We start from the raw sequence: 23523 nt of genomic DNA, 5'->3' as shown, positions 1-23523 counted from the left end.
GTTTCTGCTGGATTGTGCTGCCACTACTGATTCATGTTTGGTGTTTGCAATTGAACTAGACTGCTGGCACCCTGGAAATAAAGAGTGGAATTGACCCAAGTAACTACTTCTAAACAGGTATACAAAACTCTTTTCCTACTAACCTTTTCTCCCTACCTCTGGTCTATGGGATTGCGCATTTAAGAACCTTAAATAAAATAGGTTTTGAAAAAAAAAATCTAAGCCTACATAAACATACAAATGCTATGACATTAAGAAGGAGAATAGCGAAAGTCCTCATCTGGTTTGGATATGGTGTTAGAGTTTGGGAAAGGGCTTGTGATCAAGTTCTGAATATGAATAGAAGCTAAGCTCCTCCAGGTAGGAAGGTAATCCAACCACTGCCTCTGCTTTAGAACTCAAAGGTGACACAGATTTTTTATTCTCTGTCTGTCTGTCTGTCTGTCTCTCTCTCTCTTTCACACACACACACAGACACACACACAGACACACACACACTCTTTATGCACATGGAACTTTCCCATTATATTCTACACTCATGGCAATATCATCTTAGCTCATTTGCAGTAATAATCTTTGATCAAAGGGATCATCCAAGCCAGGCAGTGGTGATGCATATCTTTGATCCCAGCACTCTGGAGGGAGAAGCAGGCAGATCACTGTGCATTTGAGGCCTGGTCTACAGAGTGAGTCCCAGGAAATCCAGGGCTACCCAGGGAAAGAACTCTGTTTAAACTGGATGATATGGTAGTAGAAAGTCTGTAATCTAATACTTGGAATGCAGAGGAAGGAGGTTAGCTCGAAGATAGTATAGGCCATTCCCAAAATATACCCACTGCCACTGCCTCAGTGAGAAACAGCCTATTGAAAAGAAAACTTGTGAAATTCTGCCATCTTCCTATCACAGTAAACGGTGTTAGTTATAACCCACTCAGCAGTAGTGCCTCCCCACTTCCTGCACCTCTCATCCAAATTGTTTGTCTCAATGTTCATTATTACAGAAAAGGGATAACTGTTAAACACTCTTTAAGGTCATATCAATTTGTAACATTGTTCCAAACTCTGTTACCTGGCAGTTTCTCTATTCTCAATCCAATGTAAGAATTACAGTTCAGGAGTTTATTTCAGACCAAGCCTCTTAAAAAAAAAAAAAAAAAAAGACTAGGAATTCAAAACAAAAGTTTATAGGAGACCCTTAGTCAAGAAAGAAAATTCTTACCATGTTGAATTGTTGCTGTAGTTTTTCATTTGCATAATTTATGCAGAACTGTTCAAAACTATTGATCTCAAATGTTTCAAACCTGTGGTACCAAAAAATAAGGTAGGAAGAAAAGAAAAAGAATAGTTTTAAAAATGTTTAAGATATGCATAATTGGGATAGAAAATGGGAAGTCTCCTAACATCGTCGCATTGCCTTTCACGGGTCAGATGACGCCTGTCAGCTGGGAAGACAGTAGATGAGCGTGGGCCGAGACAAAGCCTCCCTGTCCACATCCTGCCTAAGGACGTACAGCCTCGGGTTTCTGAGGCTCATCATCCTCCAGGAGGAAACAATAGAACTACACTAAAGCCACGGTTCCTGTCAATTTATAATCCCAACATTTTCACACAGAAGAGGGAGCTGGAAACAGAAGCCTAATAGGCTCTTCTGAAAAACTGAACCAGGTTATGAAAAATTAGCAGCCAAACAAGTCCATGTACAAAAAAAGTTTCAACACTTACAGAAGTGTATCCAGAGAAGGCAACTAGAAATGAAATTATACTTTCAGAAATTCAATAATTTATCATGAGAGACTGAAAACCAATTAATTCTATCTACTAGCTTAGTAGAAAGACTCTGGGGCTGAGTTAATTTTTGTTTAAGCAAATGTGTATTTTTCATCATTATATCTCCATTATTAAGACATTTCTGAATGGTCATAAGTAGGATTTCCTTCTCTTGTCTAGTAGAAAACTAAATTAAACAGTGCTCAGAGGTACAAAACGCCCTCCAAATAAACACCCAGAAAGTAGGGCAGCCAGCCAAGTACACTTACCCGTAGATGTCCAGCACGCCAATGAAGGAGTGCTGCCTGACCGCTGAATGGAGAGCCTGGTTGACATGATCGACGATCCAGTTAAAGAGCTTTGCATAGATGTGCTTGGCTAAAGCATCTCGGGCATTTGTGGCCTGCAGCTTGGAGATGGGCTTGATGTATGTCTCTGTGGCAGTAGCCAGCTTTCGGTGGCAGAGCCAGTGACACATCTCTTCATAATCCACACCCATAAGATCACAGAAGATGATAAGAGGCTCATGCTTGGGCTACAAACGAGAATGTGTTACTGTGTATGGCCAAATCAAAGGATAAGTTCTGGAAAAGTTCACAAAATTCAGCAGTATCTCTGTCAAACAGATATCAACCACATCCACGCCTGATCAGTGAGCATAATCAGAAGCATCCAGAAACCGGTATCTGGAAGTCACTTTTCAATCTCTTGTAGGGCTCGTTTTAAACAAAACAAACAAACAAACAAAAACATTAGTGTAGTTTTTTATAGATTTGTGTGTATCTCTTATGTCATAATCACTCAGTCAAATCTGTCAGCTAGTCATCAAGTCTGTGCTATTAAACAAAAGCAAGCATGGCTTCTGTGTGGTTTGAGTGAGAATGGGCCCCAGGAGATCAGTTATCTCAATACTTGATCTCCAGATGGTGGAACTATTTGAAGATGATTGGGAGGCATGTCATTCTTGAATGTGTTTTACTGGGAGTGGATCCGGAGGTTTCAAACTCTCACACTACTCCCAGTGTCTCTTTATCTTTACCTTGTGCCTATGGATCCAGACATAAGCTCTTGGCTACTGTCTTTACTGCTAGGCCTGTCTTTCTGCTGCCATGCTCCTTGTGTGACAGCCATGGACTCACTCTCTGAAACTGTAAGCCCCAAATAAATCCTTCCTTTTATCAGTTGCCTTGTTCACGATGTCTTATCAGCAACACCCAGTGATCCCAGTCTTATGGAACATACTTATTGACGTGTGAAACATTGAAAAGAGGCAGACACCGTGCTGAGAATCCACAGTAAGGGAGTTTGTTCTATCCAGCAAGGTAGGAAACAGTTACCTTAGATCAAAGACTAGGATAGGAGAGAATAGCAGGTATTTCTTGGTCAAGAGAAAAGCTGTCTAAGTTGAGGGTAACAGCAAGATTTAAACAAAACAAAACAAAACAAAAAAAAACCCAACTCTAGTAGGAGGGAAACTTACAAGAGGAAGGAGCAAGGCTAAGTAAAGCAGAAAAATGTACAAAATGAAGCCACAGAGACCATGACTGTCCTTCATTCTTAGGCCACTGAAGATCTGAAGTGGACAGTTTGATGTCATTTGAAGGGCTTTTAGATTAGAATTCTTTGAGGACTAACATAACCCTGAATCCCTTACATATCATCTGTGGGTCTTGCCCTGTTTAATCCACATTGCTGTATTCTTCCATATTTTGCATCTGACAGCATACCTGGGGAGTGGGAAGGTTGTACATCATCCCTCAGTGAAAACTGAGGAAATGGGGTCCAAGAGAATAAACAACTTGATGACAATCACATGCTAGCTTATTTCAGCACTGTCATTAAAACCCGAGTTTCCTCATGTCCTTATCGCTGGACCCTTCCCAGAAGGCCATCACTTCAGATTCAAATCAGTGCTTCCACTTACAGCACCTCCCAGTCATGGAGGAGCAGTACGTGATACAGCATGGACAAACTTTGAAAGACCACATATCCCGTGATTCAGTTTCTATTAGTGTCCAGGACACATAACTCTACAGAGGCAAGATGTAGACTCAGGTTGTTTGAGTTGAGATAGAAATACAAGTTGTCAACAGGTTACACGTCCAGGCTTCTTTCTGAAAGCACTTTAAGTGGCTGTGGTTGGTGACGGTGTACCTTTGAGCACACTCACAACCATACACTGGTGGTGGTAAATAGATTACATCTCAATAAAGCTACTTTTGAAAAAAAATAACAAAAACAAAAAACTGGTGCTAGGTGTGATTGTGCACACCTGTAAGTCCAGATTGTCACAAGTTTGAGGCCAGCCTGGACTACAGGCAAGCCTCTCTCTTTAAAGGGAGTGGGGAGTATTTTCTTAAAAGAAATTAGAGGTTTAAATCAGAGCCATCATTTTTTCCTTTAAACAATACTAGGGCAAGAGAGATGGCTGAGTGGGTAAAAGAGATTGTTGACCTGATGACCCATGTTCAATCCCTGGGACACAGACAAAAAGCTGGGCACGGTGGTCCTCCATGATAAAATGGAAAGCAAAGACGGAGCTGACCAAAGGCTCCCAGACTAGAATACTATGAGTAGGTAGAATAAAGAGACCTGCCGCAGTGGGGTGGAAGGGGAGAACCAACTCCCAAAAGTTATACTTTGGATTCCACATACATGCCAACACACACACACATACACACACACACACACACACAAATAATGGGGCTGAAAAGATAGGTCAGCAGTTAAAAATACTTGCTACACAATATCAGGACTGGAGTTTGCATTCAGCACCCACATAATAAGCCAGTGCCTGAATCTCTAACTCTGAGAGATCCAATGCCCTCTTCTGGTCTTTGTATACCTGTGTACTTATACATGTGCACAAACACAGAACAAATAAAATAACAAATAAACAAATATATGAAGAATTAAATCTACTGTAGATCTAGGAGATGGCTCAGTAGAAAAAGCAGACCCGAATTTGTCCCCCAGAACCATGTTAAAAAAGACTAACATGGTGGCATGTTACAATACAGTGAGTGCCTAGCTTATGCAAAGGCCCCTGGCTTGTTCTAGCCCCAGTAGTAAAACAAACAAAACTAAGAGACAGGCCCCCATCACATTAAGCTTGTTCTGAACTTACAGGTATTGTGCAGCTGTCTGAATCTCGAGATGCAAATCCAACATTGCCTAAGTGAAGGATGCCAGCGAGTATTCGAAAAATCCCCATTTGGTAAGATTCACTAATTCCTGAAATAAAGTAAATAAACAAGCGCTTGATGTCACAGTAGCAACAAAATAATTATAAGAAAAATTTAATTAATTCTTGAATATTTCCAGATGTGTATATTCCATACATAGTCACATATAACAATACTTTCATTTTTGTTCACAGGAACACACTAGCCAGTTTTGCAATGTGGGTTGTGGATTGTCTTATGTCTTGCCATTTCACATAGACAAGTAATTTCATTGTCTACAATTTGTTTTTTGCATTTGAGATAAGGGATAATTTTCCAAAGAGTGTTTGCAATATTAAATGAAATAGTGCACAGAGCATTCTTGGACATGCTAGGTATTAGAAAAATTATTATAGTCACATCCTAGATATGTAAGTATTTTATTAATATTATTGCCACTATTTATCCCTATTCTAAATGCATACTACAGCCCAATAAGGCTTATTTAAGTTGGACAATTAAATTACTTCTAAGTATAGATTAATTAGAAATGAAAGAGACCCAAAAATTAGAAGTGTTCAGGTTTTTCTTTATCCCAAGCTAATGAGTGAAGACCCAAACACAGCATTAGAACAAAACCTAAATGACAGTGTTGAGATTAAAAAGTTGGATACTTTCTGGCTTTTACTAGATCTGGCTTCAATTTTTCAGTGAAGAACAAAAGTTCTAGAATATTAAACATAATTCTATAAGTAAAAGTATAAAACTATTTAAAAACATTTTTATAAAGGGCAATTGTGAATTTATCTTATGGTGAATAGTTTTGCTATTTCCTACATTATGTCATGGCTCTTTAACTTTTTTCTTCTCTCTCTCTCTCTCTCTCTCTCTCTCTCTCTCTCCCTCCCTCCCTCCCTCCCTCCCTCCCTCCCTCTCTGTCTTTCTTATTTATTTATTTAGAGACATGCCCTTGTGCCTGAGTGCTGGGATTAAGGGGTGCACTACCACACCTTTGTTGTACCTCCATAGAAATGTTAGAGTCTACCATGTTTAGGCAGCTTTCCTGAGCTTGGTGCAAAATGGAAGACACCTTTTTCTCAACAGGGCTTACTCATCCCGTTTGATCTGGGGAGCCTGGCCCCTAATCTTCTACCTGAGGAATGTCACATAATCCTTGGTGGAAACTACAAATTTAACCTCCTGGAATCCCTCTCCATGCAAATGAGGTGTGTATAGAACCTTAAGCCTCAGCCAATAAAACTTCACCCTAAGAAGAACCCCATCCCACTATCCAAGATTCATATATATAGCCCTTGATTCACCCCCCCTCTAAAAAAAAGTGTATGTGCAAAAGCTATTTCGTTGACTACTGTCTGAAAGAGCTGTTTCATTGAATGTCATCTAAAAACAACAGTAACACTGAGAAGCCGTAACACTGAAATCTTTGGAGAGGACCTCTACTTAACACTCCCCTTCAGTGCTCTGACCCCCTACCCCTCACCTTCCCACCCTCCATCCCACCCCAGCCCTGGTATTCACTGCTGGATCAGGATCTGGTCCATGCACAAGTTCTGTACTTTGCTACATCCTTTCCTGCCCCATGTACAGCAGTCTGGATAGGCCAAGGGAAGAAGTAGAAAACAGAAACATAGCGCTGTACTGTCCTTTCAATACTCTCTGGGACTTAATGTGCACATGGATTACTTGTAGGTCCTGCAAAAATGCAGATTCTGAGCCCAAAGCTTTGTGAAGTGGTATGAGACTGCATTTTTAGCAAGTCTTATTGATTCAGGACCTAAGCTTGGCATTCAGATTTAATACTTTTAAATCACAAAAAGAACAATTGTATCTGTTTCAAAAACACAGGAATAACACTATGTGCTTGTATAAGATTCTCAAACAATAAGATTTTAAACTTCCTTTATCAAAAACAATGAAAACAGTAGAATAGGTGTGTTCTGTCACTGCCAATTTAGTTTTGCTTCTTAGCATTTGTAAAGACCCTGAAGATAGCAATGAAGACAACGCAGCAAAACCCGCACTGGCACAGGGACACATGCCCTCCATCCTAGCACAGAGATGGAGGCAGAGGGATTGCAAATCCTATACCAGGCTGGGCTACATGGTTAAAGCTTATTTCCAAACATTACGAACAAACAAAGCCAAACAACCAGATAACCAAGACCCACAGAATATGTTTATACAAAAACCTATTTGAATTAGTTTGAAACCCTAGATTTTTTTAGACACTGAAGCTGAAAGTTAATTTTATCTATTTGCTGAAATATGGTTTTAAAGTACAATTCAATAATTTTTGGTAAATGTACAAGGTTGGGCCACTATTGCTACTATCTAATCCTAGAACCATTTCTCTGAATGTGTTCCATACGTGAAATGTCCTAGCATCGTTTACCAGTTAACACAGAGACAAACCAATGTTCCAAACAAAGACTCCTTGATCCAAATGAGTGTTCATTACCCAGCAGAGTGCAGGCCTGCCTGGTGTGCGCCATCTCCTTTGAGTCATCCACTCCTTCTATCATAGGGCTGCCTCCTTGCTTCGTGTAATGAAAACTATCTGCATTTCCTATTGCGAAGGGAAAGTAAAGGTTTTTAGTCTAAGAGAAAAAGACTGGACTTCAACCCTACAAACATGCTGAATTAGAGGCAGTGACAGCACACTGATTATCCATACACACATATATAATACATATATCATACACACACACACACACACACACACACGGTTTAGAGTCTGCATAGTTTATATTCACATTCTAACATAAAATTCAAAATTTTATATTAGTGAAAAATTTATATTATATTGGTGAAATAAATAATGCTTTTCTTTAGATTTAGTTAAAACAAACTACTGGGACAATTTTCCTCTTTCATCAGAAAAGTTTTCAAACATATAAAAGCAGAGGGTGAGCCAGGCAGTAGCAGCACATACCTTTGTCCCCAGCCCTTGGGACACAGAAGCAGCTGGATAGCTGTGAGTCCCAGACCAGCCTGGTCTACAAAGCCAAGGACAACCAAGGCTACACAAAGAAATCCTGTCTCAAAATGAACAAAACAAAACAAACCCCAAAATAAACAAAAACAGCAGAGAGGCTAGAACCTGAACCTATCTATTCCTTACCTACCTTAACCAACTTTGACAAGGCCACCCCTACCCATGGGGGCTCTAAAGCCAGATGCACACTTCCGAGAATCATTTTCTTCATAAATATTTTAATAGGAAGAAGAATTTTTTGACAAGCTTGAGAACTGAAAACTTAAAAACCACCAATATAAGAAATCTAGTGTCATACCCATACCTAACCGCAGCATCTTAAACTCGGGCAGCTTTGCTGAAGCACAGAGCTGATAGAAGATATGGTAGTTTCTCTCCTCTTCTGCCTTTGAAATAAGAAGAGTTTCCAATTGTGGCATTTTAATATAAAACCCAGGAAAGCCTAAGATAACATAAAATTTTAATACTTAACTATCCCAGTACATCCTCACATTTTATAAAACTGATTCAAATAATTAACCCCTATGATTTACAGTATATATGCAAGACAGGAGAATGGCTTAAGACTTGGGACTGTGAGGCAGGCTGCGCAAAACAGTAGTAACTTTATCTCTCGAAAAATAACAAATAAGTAATACAGATATACTAGTCACAGTCAGTGTAAATACAAGCTAGCAAGGATTTTAAGGTGTTTTTAGTGTTACAGTCTAAACCCGCAACCTCGGGCATCCCAGACAAGTGTTCCCTACCACTGCACTGTCTCAAGTCCAGCTGTGACCTTTTATTTTGAGATAGTCTTATTTAAATGTCTCGCTCTGAATTGCTGTCGATCAAACAGCCCTTGAACTGTGAGTCTCCCCATCCAGCCTCCTGGGAGGCCTGTGCCACTGTGCCTGCATACCAATGCTTTCTGATTAGCGAACAGTTTCATTGATGACCACAACCATTAGACACCAGTGACTCTGGGAAAACTAAAATAATTTTTTTGGAGGGCTCACCATGATTTTCTATTAATAACTTCTAGATTCATAGTAGTCCTATACACTATCTAAAAGAGAATAATCTCTTCTTTGCTAGTTTTAATAATGACGTCTTGTGACTATAATAAATCCATAAACTTGCTGTCTCTATATACTTATATATCATAAACTTTGTATGTAACATGTTGTATATATTTTCCTATCAACAATAATTTGATAAAAAATAATAATAATTTATAATCTATGGTCAATTTTTAGTATTTCTTTAGTCTTTTTCTACAGACACACATAGAAATTTACTGTCCATAGGAAGCTGAATACTAAAATCTAATGAACATATTTTTAGATTTTGAAGGATATTCATGTTGATAAAGATTAGTGTTAATAAAGTGAAGGGAAATCTTAAAACCTATAGGCATCAATGACTACTGAAAGGACACTGAACAAACAGACCTATGATCACAAGTACAATTAGGCAAGAGATCGGGCAGCTCAGCACAGAGAAACTGGAAAAGCAGGTGGGTCTGCAGAAACACTATGGTCATCTTTGTACAGGTCGGCTAATCCTCGGCCTACCTACTTTGACTGTAATTCATTTGCTATAACAAACATTCTCAATGTTCTACACTCTTGGAGACCGGGGAGCTGCAAGACTTACTACCACACCTAAAGGTAAGGGTGGAGCCTTACCACTCTTTATTAGGCAGTCCTAGCCACCAGTCAACACACTGACCGAGGTCAACTTCTCACCTTGTTACCTTTGCTCACAATCCTACAAATTTCTGTTTTTTGAAGATTAATTTTTACTTTATGTATATAGAGGTTTTACCTGTATGTATGTCTATACACATGTGTGCAGTATAGATATATAGTAGCCAGGAGAGGGTGATGAATCCTGTGGAACTAGAGTTACAGACAATTGGTAGCCATTATGTATGTACTGGGATTTGAACTCTCTTAACCTCTGAGTCATGTCATCCATCCCACATTCCTACACATTTCTATGTGGACTTCATCCACTTCTGTTTCACTCATTCTTTCTTCTCATTAATAGACAACTAAAAAAATCCTACATGAGAATAATACTGCCGTTTGTAATACTAGAGTAATAGTGGAGGGTAGTTTTTGTCTTACTATCAATATCAAATTCTATAAGTTTATACATATCAAATATTGTAATTTATTAAAGATTAAATAATCAGGTATAATCCCAAAGTCAAAGCCAGGGTGTCTGGGAACCAAAACCCATGACTCTTGTATGTGCTAAACAACTTCAAAGCCACAACAGACTTAGGCCATAAAAGATTAAACCCATATGGAGTATTTAAATTTTAATGATGTGGCATCCAGCCCATGGGTCACTGAAACTCTGGGTCTCAGTATAAGGTATGCAAGGGGTCATCAGGAACCACATACTGACATTTTTATGACCCTACTGTACAATACACCAGCCAGTGCTATAAATGTGTGACATTTCCATTAGAAAGGAGCAACAATATAAGTGTCAACAAAATCCCACACAAATATTCAACTACAGGTTACAAAGACTTTCTTTCAGCTCTGTGGCATAACAGAGTTGGGCTGAAACATCAGGGTTAACAGGTGGAAGGCCAGTCTGCAGAAGAGCTCTGGGAGCTTCCTTACTGGGTTTCTACTAAAGAGCACATTCACAAAAAGCCCTGTCTATTCCAACTTGGGACTGATATTATGTAAATATTCTATAAGATCAGGGCCACATGGCTCAGTGCCTGTTGATTCTTTCCTCGGCTCATTAGCCCACTTCCATTTCTTGGATGTTTTTCCTTTCTAATGAGCTGTCTGTTTCTATTTTCAACCATGTCCCTTTGCGATCCTTTGCTCTAGGGTACAAGAGCCTAGAATTGGGTGTATCAGAACTCTGGGGCTCAACACTCCTAAGTACACTTTTCCTTCCACTGTCTGACCTCTATGCCTAGTTTAAAAGGCCCGACTTTTCTCTATCTTCCCTCTTCCTAGTGTCTGCTGGGATTTTGAGCTTTTCTCAATTGCTGCTTTACTTTCAAACTTTAATAAAATTATCCTAAAGCCTCTGAGTAATTTTTAAGCTATCTTAATAAGACTAAGAACTCAAAGAAACTCCTCCCTTATAATTTCCCTGTTGACATTATTATCCTACCCAAATAATGTCATATCCTAAGAATTAAAAAAGAAGGAAAGAGGACAGGTCTATTTTGTTTTTCTTGAGCTGAGTTCAAATTGTAACCCTGTGAAGACATACACAAATGCTTTATCAGTTGGAAAATATAGAGACAAGACTAAATAACACCTTTTTAAACAAGCATCTTGTAAGAAAAAGTCAAAACCACTATACTAGACCATAAAGACAAATACTGCATTGTTTCTGTTATATGCAAAATGTAGATTTAAACATGAATAAATGCATAACATGTGCACCTATATAAAACCACATGCACACACAACATGAAGTAATATAGAGACTATGATGAGGAATGGCGTGTAAAGTAGAAGATGATAGAGACAAGAGGTCATGGAGTAGAGAAGACATAACATGTTTTCTTTCTCATGCATAGTCTAGCTTTAAGATACTGATAGATAAGCATTCAAATACGTATCTGAATGAAAGCAGACCAGCAAGAGAAAAGGACAGCAGAGGGTAGAGGAGCGGTATTGAGCTAGGAACAATTACATGTATGTGCACGGATAGCATGATGAAATCCATTATTTTGTACACTAAGTGAAAAGTTAATAAGGTATGAAACATTAAACTGACATCAGTGCCCAGCGGAGATCCCCTACTTCTGCCATGGCACTTTACAGTTTACATGTTTGTATCCAAGTGGGGTTTATAGTAATACTGTGAGGATATGCTCAAGAGTACTATGGAATTAAATATACCATACTAGGAAGAAAGGGCTCTACAGTTGTTTAGTATGGCTTTTTCCTTGGGCATAAAATGACCATCATCTTGGAGAAGAGATTGTGTTGGCCATGGAAACTAACTGAGCAGAACCCTGAAGAAGTAGCTGTGTATAAAGTAGTGGTGATGGAGCTGAGATCCATCACCTACCTAATAGAAAAGAGGGAAGTTGGGTCATGGAAGCTTCAGCTGAGATTGCAGCCACTACTTTCTACTCTGTCTGCCCCAGAACAAACGATCTTGGGAGGTGGTAGGAAACAAAATAAAAAACAAAAACTGGACAGTTAACTGAAAGGGGGCTCTATGATGCAGCTTCCATAAGGTTGTCATTAGAGATGGAAATTCATGGTAATAGAGCTGCTTTGGGGCTAACTGTCTATGTAAATAAGCCTAATAAATTCATTGGTGGGTCAAACTGGACTCCCATAGAATAGTTTTTCTTCTGTCCTTGGTGCCCTCTTTTGGGTGTTTGTTCCTATCTCGCCAAGAAAACTACACATAACAGTAATTATAAAGTAATCTTAAAACATGTGGGTGTCTGGATGTACACATTCAGCTTACCTGGAACACCACTCTGGATTTCTCTAAAAGGTAAGTTCTCATATTGGCACCGATGATTCGATATCTCTTGTCAAAACCAATCTCAATATATTTTCCAAACCGGCTGCTATTATCATTCCTGGTTGTTTTGGCATTTCCGATTGACTAAGAAGCGAGAGAAAAACCAAGATCTTAGAAAGGCAACACATGGCATTTACAAAGCTTACTCAGAGAGAGAAGGAACAGAATCTAAGTCTTCCGTTTTTAGTGATTCTTTTAAGATGAGAAGCAATTCTGCTCCTGTAGGAGCACAAGTGTCTGCTTTGCCCCCAGCGGCACAGGTAGATACCGATGATCTTCCTTCACCTTGTTGTTCTCACAGAAACGCATTTCAGAAGCAGAAGGACTGATGGACAGACACAGCAGTGGTGGCATTTTCATACAGCATCTTGGGTATGTAAACATTCATGTCAGCAGAGAGAGATACATAGTGCTGTGGCTGCCAGAGCAAAGCCTTGTCCTTACCCACCAACAACTGAGAAGACTGCCTTAAGTAAGTAAAATCAGTAAGACAAAAAAAATCCTGGAAATGCTGGTGTGATATAAAAGGTCGCTTTAGGAACTAGACAGCTCTATCTTTTTATCCTATAGCAACAAAGGACAAAAGATACTGCTTATAAACAATATTAGCATTATCCATTCTACTGACTGATTACATTTTGAGGCAGCATCTCGCATACCCCAGGCTAGCCATGAGTTCCTTATATAGCTAAGGATGCCTTAAGTTATATCCTCTTGCTTCTGCTTCCCAAATGCAGAAGGTATAGGCATGTGTCACCATACCTGCTCTGTGCACTCAATTTAAATGCCACATTCAGAAACCAGAAATAAAACATGTCTTTCTTGTATATACCGTGACTGTGTATATGTGTAGGAGCACATTCCGAGAGTTGCACTGCTCATGTGTGTGCACGCGTGCACAAAGGCCAGAGGTTACCGTCAGTTGTCTTCCTTGACCATTTTCCACTGTACTTACTGAGGTAGGATTTCTCACTTAACCCAAAGCTTACTGACAATTCAGCTTATTTCCATACCATCTGACCCTTGGAACGTGTCTCTACCTCCCAAGCACTAGGATTTTAGGCAGGCCACTGAACCCAGGGTTTTTGTTTTTTTTTTTTTCTTTTTTTTTTATGTTTTTATTTATTTTTTCCCCAAGACAAGGTATATGCCTATCCTAGAACTCATTATGGAGACCAGGCTGGCCTTAAACTCAGGATCCACCTGCCTCTGTCTCCCAAGTGCTGGGATTATAGGCCTGTGCCACTACTGCCTGGTTAAACCCAGGTTTATAATGGAGGTGTTTAAAACCTAAAGTATGGTTTGCATGCTTACTGGGCAAGCACTTTATCAATTGAGCCACCCCTCTAGAACCCAATTAGTTTTTTTTTTTTTGTTGTTGTTGTTTGGGTTTGTTTGTTTGCTTGCTTTAAAGACAGACAGGGTCTCATGTGGTCCAGGTTCATCCTGAACTTGCTCTGAGGTAGCTGAGGATAACCTTGAATTCCTGATCCTCCTGCCCTACCTGTAGAGTGCTAGGATTACAGGCACTCCTCCAAAGAGTAACATCTGCAGCCCAACATTGATTTTAATGGTTTCATCTAACTTGTAAACATCTTCAACCAAATACTGAGAATGTAACTTTCTATAAATATTGTTTATAACCTTACACTTTTAATGACATGTCTACTTTTTAACTTAGTGATGTGCTTCTGTAACTCTTTTAAGTCAAAACAAAAACAATAGTGTAGTTAGAAGAGTAAGCATCACATAATGCATATATTAAACACTGAATAACTTTATTCCATGTAAGATTAACGATTGTTCCTTGTGCAAAGTCTGTTAGGTTAGTACATGCAAACCACGGCAAACAGAGCTGTGAAAATGGTATAGAATGTTAAGAGAGAGAACAAGTTTGAGGGATAAAAAAATAGGATCCTAGCTAGGGAGTCAGCATACTTGATTCTCTCATCATAGAAAATGAGCTAGTATTTTTAAAATAATATGGTACCATAATTTGTGTTGGCTATGAAGATACTACAAGAATTTGGATTATCACTTTTAAAAGCATTTTAGAAAAGGAATAAAAATGAATGAAAACTATCTTTCTAGCATAATGCAATGATTTAATGTAGCTTAGGATAATTTAACTAGACAGACAATTACTTAGAAATTATAAACTCGTGTGTGTGTGTGTGTGTGTGTGTGTGTGTTGTGTTGTGTTTTAATACCCAAAGACCTTGCTGTATAAGCAAACTCAAAGGTATAAAATAAACCTTTCATTCAGTGACAAGGGCCTTGGATAAATGATTGGCCAAAGACCCTACTGCAATAGTAGCTGGTGAAGATGTTGCGGTTAGTGGAGTTCTTTGATATACTGTTCTTTATGAGACAAATGTGGAAACTGTCTTAAGAGCCCATTGTGTGAACAAGGGTTTGAAACTAGAATTGATCACTGGTGCTGCCACCACTGCTTTAATTCCATTATGCTTTCCCTGCCTTTGATCAGATTGGAGCTGCTAAGTGTCACATTGATTGCTCTGGGATCTTCTCAATTGTGGGGACCTCACCATCAGGCCCACAGGACTCTCATTCTCGGACACCTTAAGTCTGCTTGCCAACTGCTCAGGGACGAGGGTGATTATACCCAGAAGCCCTTTCCAAGATGAGACACTTCCATTGTCATAGAGAAAAAAAACATGTACATTTTTATTCTAAGTCGTATTTGATACTTACATTCTATACAATTTTCATATCTCTGCTGTGGTTTAAAACCTTTAAAGAATAGCAGTAGTGTAACAGGTTCCCATAGTACTGTACAGGATCCCTCTGCTGCAGGCTGAAGTCATCCAGGAAGCAGTGACAACTCTGGTTGTCGGGGCACACTGGCTCATGAGAGGTGGCTTCCATGGCATGAGAAAAGCTTGGAGTGATTTGTAAAATTGCTAAATTGTGGACTAAAGTGCCTCATAACATAGATAGGTTTTATATGTTTGTGTTAAAAACAGGGTGCCTGGAGCTGCAGAGATAGCTCACTGGTTAAGGGCATTAGCTACTTACCGAGGACCTGAATTCAATTTCCAGCACCCACATGGTGGCTCACAACCAACTATAACTCTAGTTCTGAGAGATCAGATGCTGTTTTCTGGCCTCTACAGGTAATGCATGAACATGGTACATATACAAGTATGCATGGTAAAGACCCATACATGCAAAATAAAAAACAAATCTTACAATATTTGAAGAACAAACTAGAATGGCTGTTGATTAGTCACAAGGCTCTTTTGATGAGTGCTTCACATCCAAGGTGTAAGAATAATGCTTTTTAAACGTACAAGCTCCCATTTCCAGAGAGTGTGGATATGACACTCTACTTCCTAATGTTTTTTAGCCATTTTATATTCTAGACTAATGGAAGTACTGCAATGCTCTCAAGATAATCAACTACTGATCACAAAGAACACCAGGAAAGTTGTGACGAAGACATCGAAAAGTTTTTAATTCTTTTATATTGCTTCAGACTTATTTCCTAAGGTTCTAGCTTTTTGGAAAGAATTATCATGGGTACCAGCTGGAGAGTTGCAACATACTTATTGTATTAATAAAAGTGGATTGATTTCCATTGGGTGTTTTAGAATAACTTTCTCAAATGTTCAACAGGTTGTAATTTTATGAACTGTTTAATGACTATAATTATTGGGTATGGTTGTACTTTCAAAAAGTAGTCACACTGCAAAAAGAAAAAATCTAAAATGTCCTTTTTGAGCAGACTGAATCCAATCAGTGATGCCCATGTGTTTATGGCTACAATGTCACCCACTGAAGTACAGGAAATCTAGCAGGAGCCACACCCCAGAAGGAAACTGAGTCATCATTCCTCAATAGTCATCAACTACCAAGAGCTCTGCAAGCAGGGGCAGGTGTCATCCTTGCTGGGGTTCTGACTTGTTTGAACCTGTGCTAGTCTCGCTCAGGCACTCACGTCTGCTGACAGCTCATGAGTACAGAACCCTCGGATGTCCAGACAAAAGTGCTTTATACTTTCCTCCTCATCCTCTGGCTCTTACAGTCTTTCTGCCCCCTCTTTTGTGATGCTCCCGATCGCTTGGGGAGGAGTGTAAATACAGATTCCTCCGAGGGCTGAGCACTTCACAGTCATTTATTCTCTGTCCTCTGACCAACTGTGACTTAGCTCACCCTCTTGACATACAGAGAGCTTACTATTCTACATATTTTCTTGATGATTTATTTTTAAAATGAGATTAATAGTAAATACAGAATTTTGAGTGGAAAAGATACAGTCTGTCAAAAAGTAGACAGAAGGTTACCTGCAATAAAAGCAGGAGCATGGATGCTTACCAGGCCCTGCCCTATGTAATTTCCTTTGTGTATCTAACTAGGGCAATTAAGGAAATGTGGTCCACAATTTCTACTCTTGAACTTCTATCTACTGTCCAATACTCATATTACACTGGCAACTTGCTAAAACACTACATACTGTGAGAAAAGGGTAGGGTAGGGATAATGCAGACCATTCTGTCATTCAGTAAAACATTTAAACATAAAAAACAAATGGTTGACGAAGCAACAGAAGTCAGTTTGAAACTGAGTGGGCCGTTTCATTTCTCTGAGAAACATTTGTGTTGCCAGAGGGGTGGGTAAGCTTATGAAAGTAAGAAGGGGAACACTGGGGATGGCAGCTAGAAGTGGCAGAGCAGGTATGTGTTGGGGAGCAGAGACTCAACCTAAGCTGATTAGGCAAGAAAATGCCATAAGGAGGCTTGCTGTGTTGTATGCTAACCAATACATTTTTAAAACTTTGGGGGCTGGAAAAATGGCTTAGCAGTTAAGGACACTGGTTGCTCTTCCAGAGGAAACAAGTTTGATTCCTAGCACCCACGTGGTAACAGACAACTGTTTTTAACTCCAGTCCCAGAGCATGTGATGACTTCTCCCTTCTGTAGGCACAAGGCAACCATGTGGTACACATACACACACGCAGGCAAAACACCATATACATAAAATTAAAATTTTAAAGAATAGAGATGATTCTAAGCCTAGGACTTGATTTGGAAAGAGGTATCTTTGTCCACATCCTCTAGTTGTTTCTTCTGTCTTGTAAATATCATACCTGTAAGACTACAGTGTTATTTTCATTTCAGTCAGCAAGAAATTGCTCCAATGAAGGAAAGGGTTATTGATGTAATTAAGCAGAAACATCCCTGCTTCTCTGGGATCAAGTGAATTTGATCATGGTAGATAATGTCTCTGATGTGTTCTTGAATTCAGCTTGCAAGAATCTTACTGAGAATTTTATAATCATGTTCATCAGAGATTCTAGACTATAACTAACTTTTTGTTGAGTCATTCGCTAATTTTGGTATCACAGTAAAAAGAATGTAGAAATTGCACTCACTCTCTGTTATATTAAATAATTTGAAGAGTATTGGTGTTACTGCTTCTCTGAAGGTCTGGCAGAATTCTGTCCTGAATCCATCTGGGTCTGAGCTTTTATTTGTGAGGTTTTAAATTTTTTTATTTGTGAAGTTTAGTTTCTATCTCGTTGGATGTTTTGAGTATATTTAAATTATTAATTTCGTCTTGACTTAGCTTTTGTAGACCACACATATCTAGAAATTCATTCATTTCTTTTAAGTCTTCCAGTTTTGTAAAATATAACATTTTTAAGAATGCCCTTATGATTCTCTGAATTTCTTTAATGTTTGTTGTAATGGCTCTCTTTTATTTCTAATTTTATTATTTTGGGTTTGTACTCTCTTTTATTTTGGATAAGGGCCTCTCAGTCTTTTTATTATTTTTCAAGAAAGAACTCATCATTTAGTTGATTTTTTTGTATTATTATTATTTTTTCATTTCTATTTCATTCATTTCAGCCCTGATTTGATTATCTCTTCTCATCTGCTTTCTTGGGAGTTGTTTGTTATTGTTTTTTCAAGGCCTTCAAGTGTGTTCTTAAATTATGAATTTGAGATCTCTCGTGTTATTGATTCAGGCACTAGGTGATGTAATCTTTCCCTTTATTATATTTCACAGATTTTAGCATGTTGTGTTTTCATCTTCATTCAGTTCTAGGAATTTGTAAAGTTTTCTTCTTGATTTCTGCTTTGACTCAATTATCATTCATAAGTGTGGGGCTTAGTTTCCATGAGTTTGTACACTTTGTATAGTTTTTTATTGCTGTTGACATCCAGGTTTTATTTCATTAAAATCAGAAAGAATGCAGAATGTTATTTCAATTTTCCTATATTTGTTTTGATTTGCTTTGTCCTAATATGTGATTGATTTTGGAGAAAATTCCATGAGCTGTTGAGAAGAATATATATTCTTTAATATTCATGTGGAATTTTCAATAGATATTTGTTAGGTCCATTTGATTTATAACATCAGTTTAACTCAAGAGTTTCTCTGTTTAGTTTTTGTGTGTTGGTTGTTTGTATATTTGTGAGAGTAGGAATCACTCACTAACATCACTGTGTTGTAGTCAATCTGTGGTTTTATATTGAACAATGTTTCTTTTATGAAATTGAGTACCTCTGTGTTTGGTGCACATAATTTTAACGAGACAGGATGCTGCTATGTAGCCCTGGCTGACCTCCAACTCATGGTGATGCTTTTGTCTTAGGCTCCAGAGAGCTGAAATTATAGATATTAGCTCCCCAAATTGTTTGTCTGTCTATCTGTCTGTTTTTAAGGCCTTATGTAGTCCAGGAGGACATCACATAGCCAAGAATCACAGCCTAAATGCTGACATTACAGGTGTGCACCCCTACTTCTGCCTCTCTTATTTTATTTCAATCTTTTGAATTGAAGCAACCTATTTGCAATTGCTGAAAAGTTCTCAATTTAAAATAATTCATTTATGTTTATTTTATGTGTACGTGCAACACCTATGTGCCTGGTACCAGAGAACAGAAGACGGTATTATATCCCTTGGAACTGGAGTTACAGGTGCTTGAGAACTGCCGTGTCAGTGCTGGGCCCCAAACCCAGGCCCTCTGCAAGAGCACCAACCACTCTAACTGTCCCTGCCTCAGTTTCCCAGTGCTGTGGTCACAGGCATGAGCACCGGCAAGAACAAGTGCCCCTAAGTGCTGAGCTCTCTCCAGCCCCAGGGACCTGTAATCAAGCCTGTTACCACTGAACTACATCTCCCAACATTCCTCTCCCAATGAAAACCATCTCGATCTAAAGGCAAATAAACAGTCGTACAGAAGGAGGACCTTTATCCATTTTGTTCATCTGAACAAACAAGGTAAATTCCTCTTAACCGAGTAACTGTGCCTGTTTTAAATTTTAATGTCATTCCTACTAACAAAACTCAAATTTGTACTGCAGACAACAAAACAATGAACTTTTCCTTAATAGAAAATAGCTCCTGACATATTCTAGAAGGGCCATTGGGACTTATTCCCACGACAAAGTCAAATTCTAGTTTTGTATGATCTAGCCTAGAAGACATGAGATTTCTTAAAGCCACAGCAATCAAGATTTCAGGATATTCTAATATTAGGAACTAGAATGCATTCGGGCTCTGTCAGATACTAGGAATCTGTTGTCATGGGGAAGAAAATGAATAAAAGTCTAAATTTAACTCTGCTGTTTATGAACTGAAATTAAAAATTGGCTCCACAAAATGTCTGACTTCAATATTAACATCAGTAACATCCACTACTATATACAGAGCTAAATCCTTTCAAAATCTTAATTTTAGATTTCACTACTTTCCTTTGGCACAGCCATCTGCTTCTTTCTGCCCATGCTATATCAGAAACCCCTTTCTCATTCTTCCTGCAGCAAAACTAGCTTTGGAAGCCTCTCTGCTTCCTCAGAGTATCTTGTCTAGGTCATGCAGAAATGGAAGTTCTGCTGCTCTAAAGGGTAGCCATGGAGACATATGTCACAGCATAGTTTTAGAGTTGTTACACACAGCACTGCAAACCAGGCACAATTACCTCTAGGCAGATTACTGCAAAAGCCACTTGTACCAAGGTGCATCAGGTCAATTTTTAGCTCCATCTGTGTTTGGGTAATAAAGAAAACTTGGCAGAGGAAAAAGACAGGGATAAAATCATGCCCATTTAAATTTTTAACAAGAAATGTTTGTTGCTGGATGCTCTGATTTCTATTTAATGGAATCTATTTTTCTCATTTTCTTATGAAACTGTAACTTTCCTGACATACCATTATTAACAAGCAATGCCCTTCCACCTAGAAACTTTCAGACATCAGATTGTCATACACCCAATCCCATCTTTGACACAGGCATTACTACTTTGTATACATATTTGGCTTAAGTTTGGCTTGGTTTTCTGAGGCAGGGTCTTACTTTGCTGCCCAGGACTACCTCAAGCTCGTGGTGATCCTCCTGCCTTAAGCCTCCACATTGCTGGGATAACAGGCATGAGCCATCACACCCAGATGTATCTGACTTTTGAAGGTTCCCTATCATTTCATAGTATTTTCTTTCTCAAGAACTTATAATTTAAAAAAAAAATTTTTTACCATACTATACTTTGCTCATGTGGGGGTGCTGAAGAGATGGCTCAGTGGTTAGAGCACTGACTTCTCTTCCAGAGGTTCTGAGTTCAATTCCCAGAAAACACATGGTGGCTCACAACCATCTGTAATGGGATCTGCTGGCCTGCACGCATTCATGCAGGCATTGTGCTGTATATATAATAAATAAACAAATCTTTAAAAGTGCTCATGTAATTAGGGTTTAGGTACATATCTTGGACTTTGGAAAAATTAAGATTTGTAGCTAAAGAGGTTGAACTAAGCACAGGTAATATGCTTTGGATAAGAGCAATGGAACTCCTTCATGCTTGAGTGAGAGCAACACTGTTTTGGAAGGGGTATAAATGAGGACCTGGGACAGGGAGGTAATGATAACTTCACCATTGGACAAGGAACAGTCAGTATGAAGAAGCGCTGCCTGGTGTCACAGGCAGAATTCTCTCTCAAAGTTAAAACGAGGAATAATGGTGTGAAGCCGATTCTTCTACAGTAGAGTTTACTTGAAATACCCACCTTACAGAATTGTCAGCCTTCCTAGATCTCTTACTAAGATAGAAACATATTTCCTTAACTTTAGTGGCTGGAAACCCTAGACTTACTGACAGGTATTGATCAATCAAGCATTCACCCTGTTTCTTAATTAGAGACTCTAAAAAAAAGGTCGAAAATGTTGTCTTACCTCCATGATGGGGTTGGAGGCCAGGACCTTTTCCTCAACATTGGCCTCACTGGCAGAACCACTTACAGTCGCAAAGTACCGCATGGCATACTTCGCCGAGACCGTCTTCCCTGCACCTGACTCTCCACTTACAATGATGGACTGATTTCGTTCATCCCTGTAAAACAAATCAAAGTGACTGCCAGTTTGTCTACTTCTGGACATGATCACTCTTGTTCCTTTCTCCCTGGCGAGGCAGAGTGTGGAAGAAAAGCAGAAGATGACTACACATAAACAGGACAGAAAAGAAGGACATACACTAACTTAGAGAGAACCATGTTACTAAGAACGACTCTCTATTACTGGCATCCTGAATTGACTGCATGCATCTAAAACACAGTATTTTATAATATTGTTGACAGCTACCACAGAAGAAAAGTGGAATATTCTTTGGCTCCACAGCAAAAGAATTTAAGAAAACATGTGCTTAATTAAAATTTTACAAAATCCTTTGAAATATTTCAAATTGTCCATCTGTTAATAGTCTGTTAAGCAGCATCTCCCATAAGCTACTATTTGATGTACTAATTTTATTTAAAAAATGTCATTCTACAACTGAAACTCTTTCTCCTCCTCTTCCTCCTCCCATTCCTCTTCTTCATCTTCCCACTCCTCTTCTTCCTCCTCCCTTCTCCCCCTCCTTCTTTTTTGTTTTTTTGAGACAGGGACTCTCTATGTATTCCTAGCTTTCCTGACCCACCAGGCTCTTCCTTCAGAGTCCTGGGATTAAAGGCATACAACAGGATCAGGATGGGGAGGATGGAGAAGAGAGGGTGCTGGGAGAAACAACTGGAACAGGGAAGGGGAGCATTTCAGGGGGAGGTAAAAACCTAGTGTAGTGGAAACTTCCAGGAACCTTTAAGGGTGACCCTAGGAAAAGCTCTTAGTAGTGGGGGATAGGGAGTCTGAACTAGCTATTTTCTTTAACTAGGCAAGACTTCCAGTGGAGGAATTAAGATACCAAACCTTCAACCTATAATGTGTCCTGCCTATAAGATGTGCTGGGGTAAAGATGGCACAGAAATTGTAAGAGTGGCCAACCAATGACTGGTCTACCATGAGACCCATGCTGTGGGAGGGACTCCACCCCTAACATGCCTGGATAGCTCAGAGACTGAGGATAAAACCAAACATAACCAGAAAAAAAGTAAATGAAATGGTTTTTAACGATGCTTTGCTATACTCATAGAGCAGAGCTTTGCATAACTGTCATTAGAGAGACGTCCCTTGGCAACTGATGGGAACAGATACAGAGACCCACAGCCAAACATTAGGTAGAACTTAGGGAATCCTTTAGAAGAGGGGGAGGAAGGATTATAGGAACCAGAGGGTTTGAAGACATCAAAAGGAAACCCATAAAATCAACTAACCTGGCTCCTAGGAGCTCACAGAGACCGAATGGACAATGAGGGAGCCTGTATGGGTCTGACCTAGGCCTCTTATATACGCTGGTGTTCTTGTGGAACTCCTAACAGTAAGAGTGGAGGCTGCCTTGACTATTTTGCCTGTTTGGGGATTCTTTCCTCCTACTGGTTGCCTTTTCCAGCCTTGATAGGGAAGAGGTGCCTAGTCTTAGTCTATCTTGTTATGCCATGTTTGGTTGATATCCCTGGGAAGCCTGCCTACTGCTGAAGGAGAACAGAGGAGGACTGGCTGTGGGGTAGAGAAGGTGGGGGGAGAAACTAGGAGGAGAAGAGGGAGGGAAAGCTGCAGTCAGGATGTAATATGAGAGAATAAATTTTTTTAAAGAGGAAGAAGTCACCACATTCATGTGTGAAGGTGCAGTGATATGACTACTGTCTTTGTTGCTGTGTAAAGATGAA

General features: G+C 39.2%; 1 protein-coding gene across 1 annotated transcript in view; it reads right to left on the bottom strand.

Moving 5' to 3' along the window:
- The window catches only part of MYO5A (myosin VA), a gene marked incomplete at its 5' end in the record, with an annotated part of 144462 nt that overhangs the window by 68258 nt on the left and 52681 nt on the right, over positions 1-23523 (bottom strand). The window contains 7 exons of the mRNA XM_080934342.1: positions 1220-1301; positions 2037-2302; positions 4895-5001; positions 7411-7518; positions 8252-8333; positions 12406-12549; positions 21662-21818. Of these exons, the coding sequence (XP_080790468.1) occupies positions 1220-1301; positions 2037-2302; positions 4895-5001; positions 7411-7518; positions 8252-8333; positions 12406-12549; positions 21662-21818 (946 nt within the window). The remainder of the gene's footprint in view (positions 1-1219; positions 1302-2036; positions 2303-4894; positions 5002-7410; positions 7519-8251; positions 8334-12405; positions 12550-21661; positions 21819-23523) is intronic.

This window comes from Micromys minutus, assembly GCF_963924665.1.
Source record: "Micromys minutus genome assembly, chromosome: 21".
In the NCBI taxonomy this organism is placed as follows: Eukaryota; Metazoa; Chordata; class Mammalia; order Rodentia; family Muridae; genus Micromys; species Micromys minutus.
Note: the sequence above shows the minus strand (reverse complement) of the source record. Positions and strands in the feature narration are given on the sequence as shown.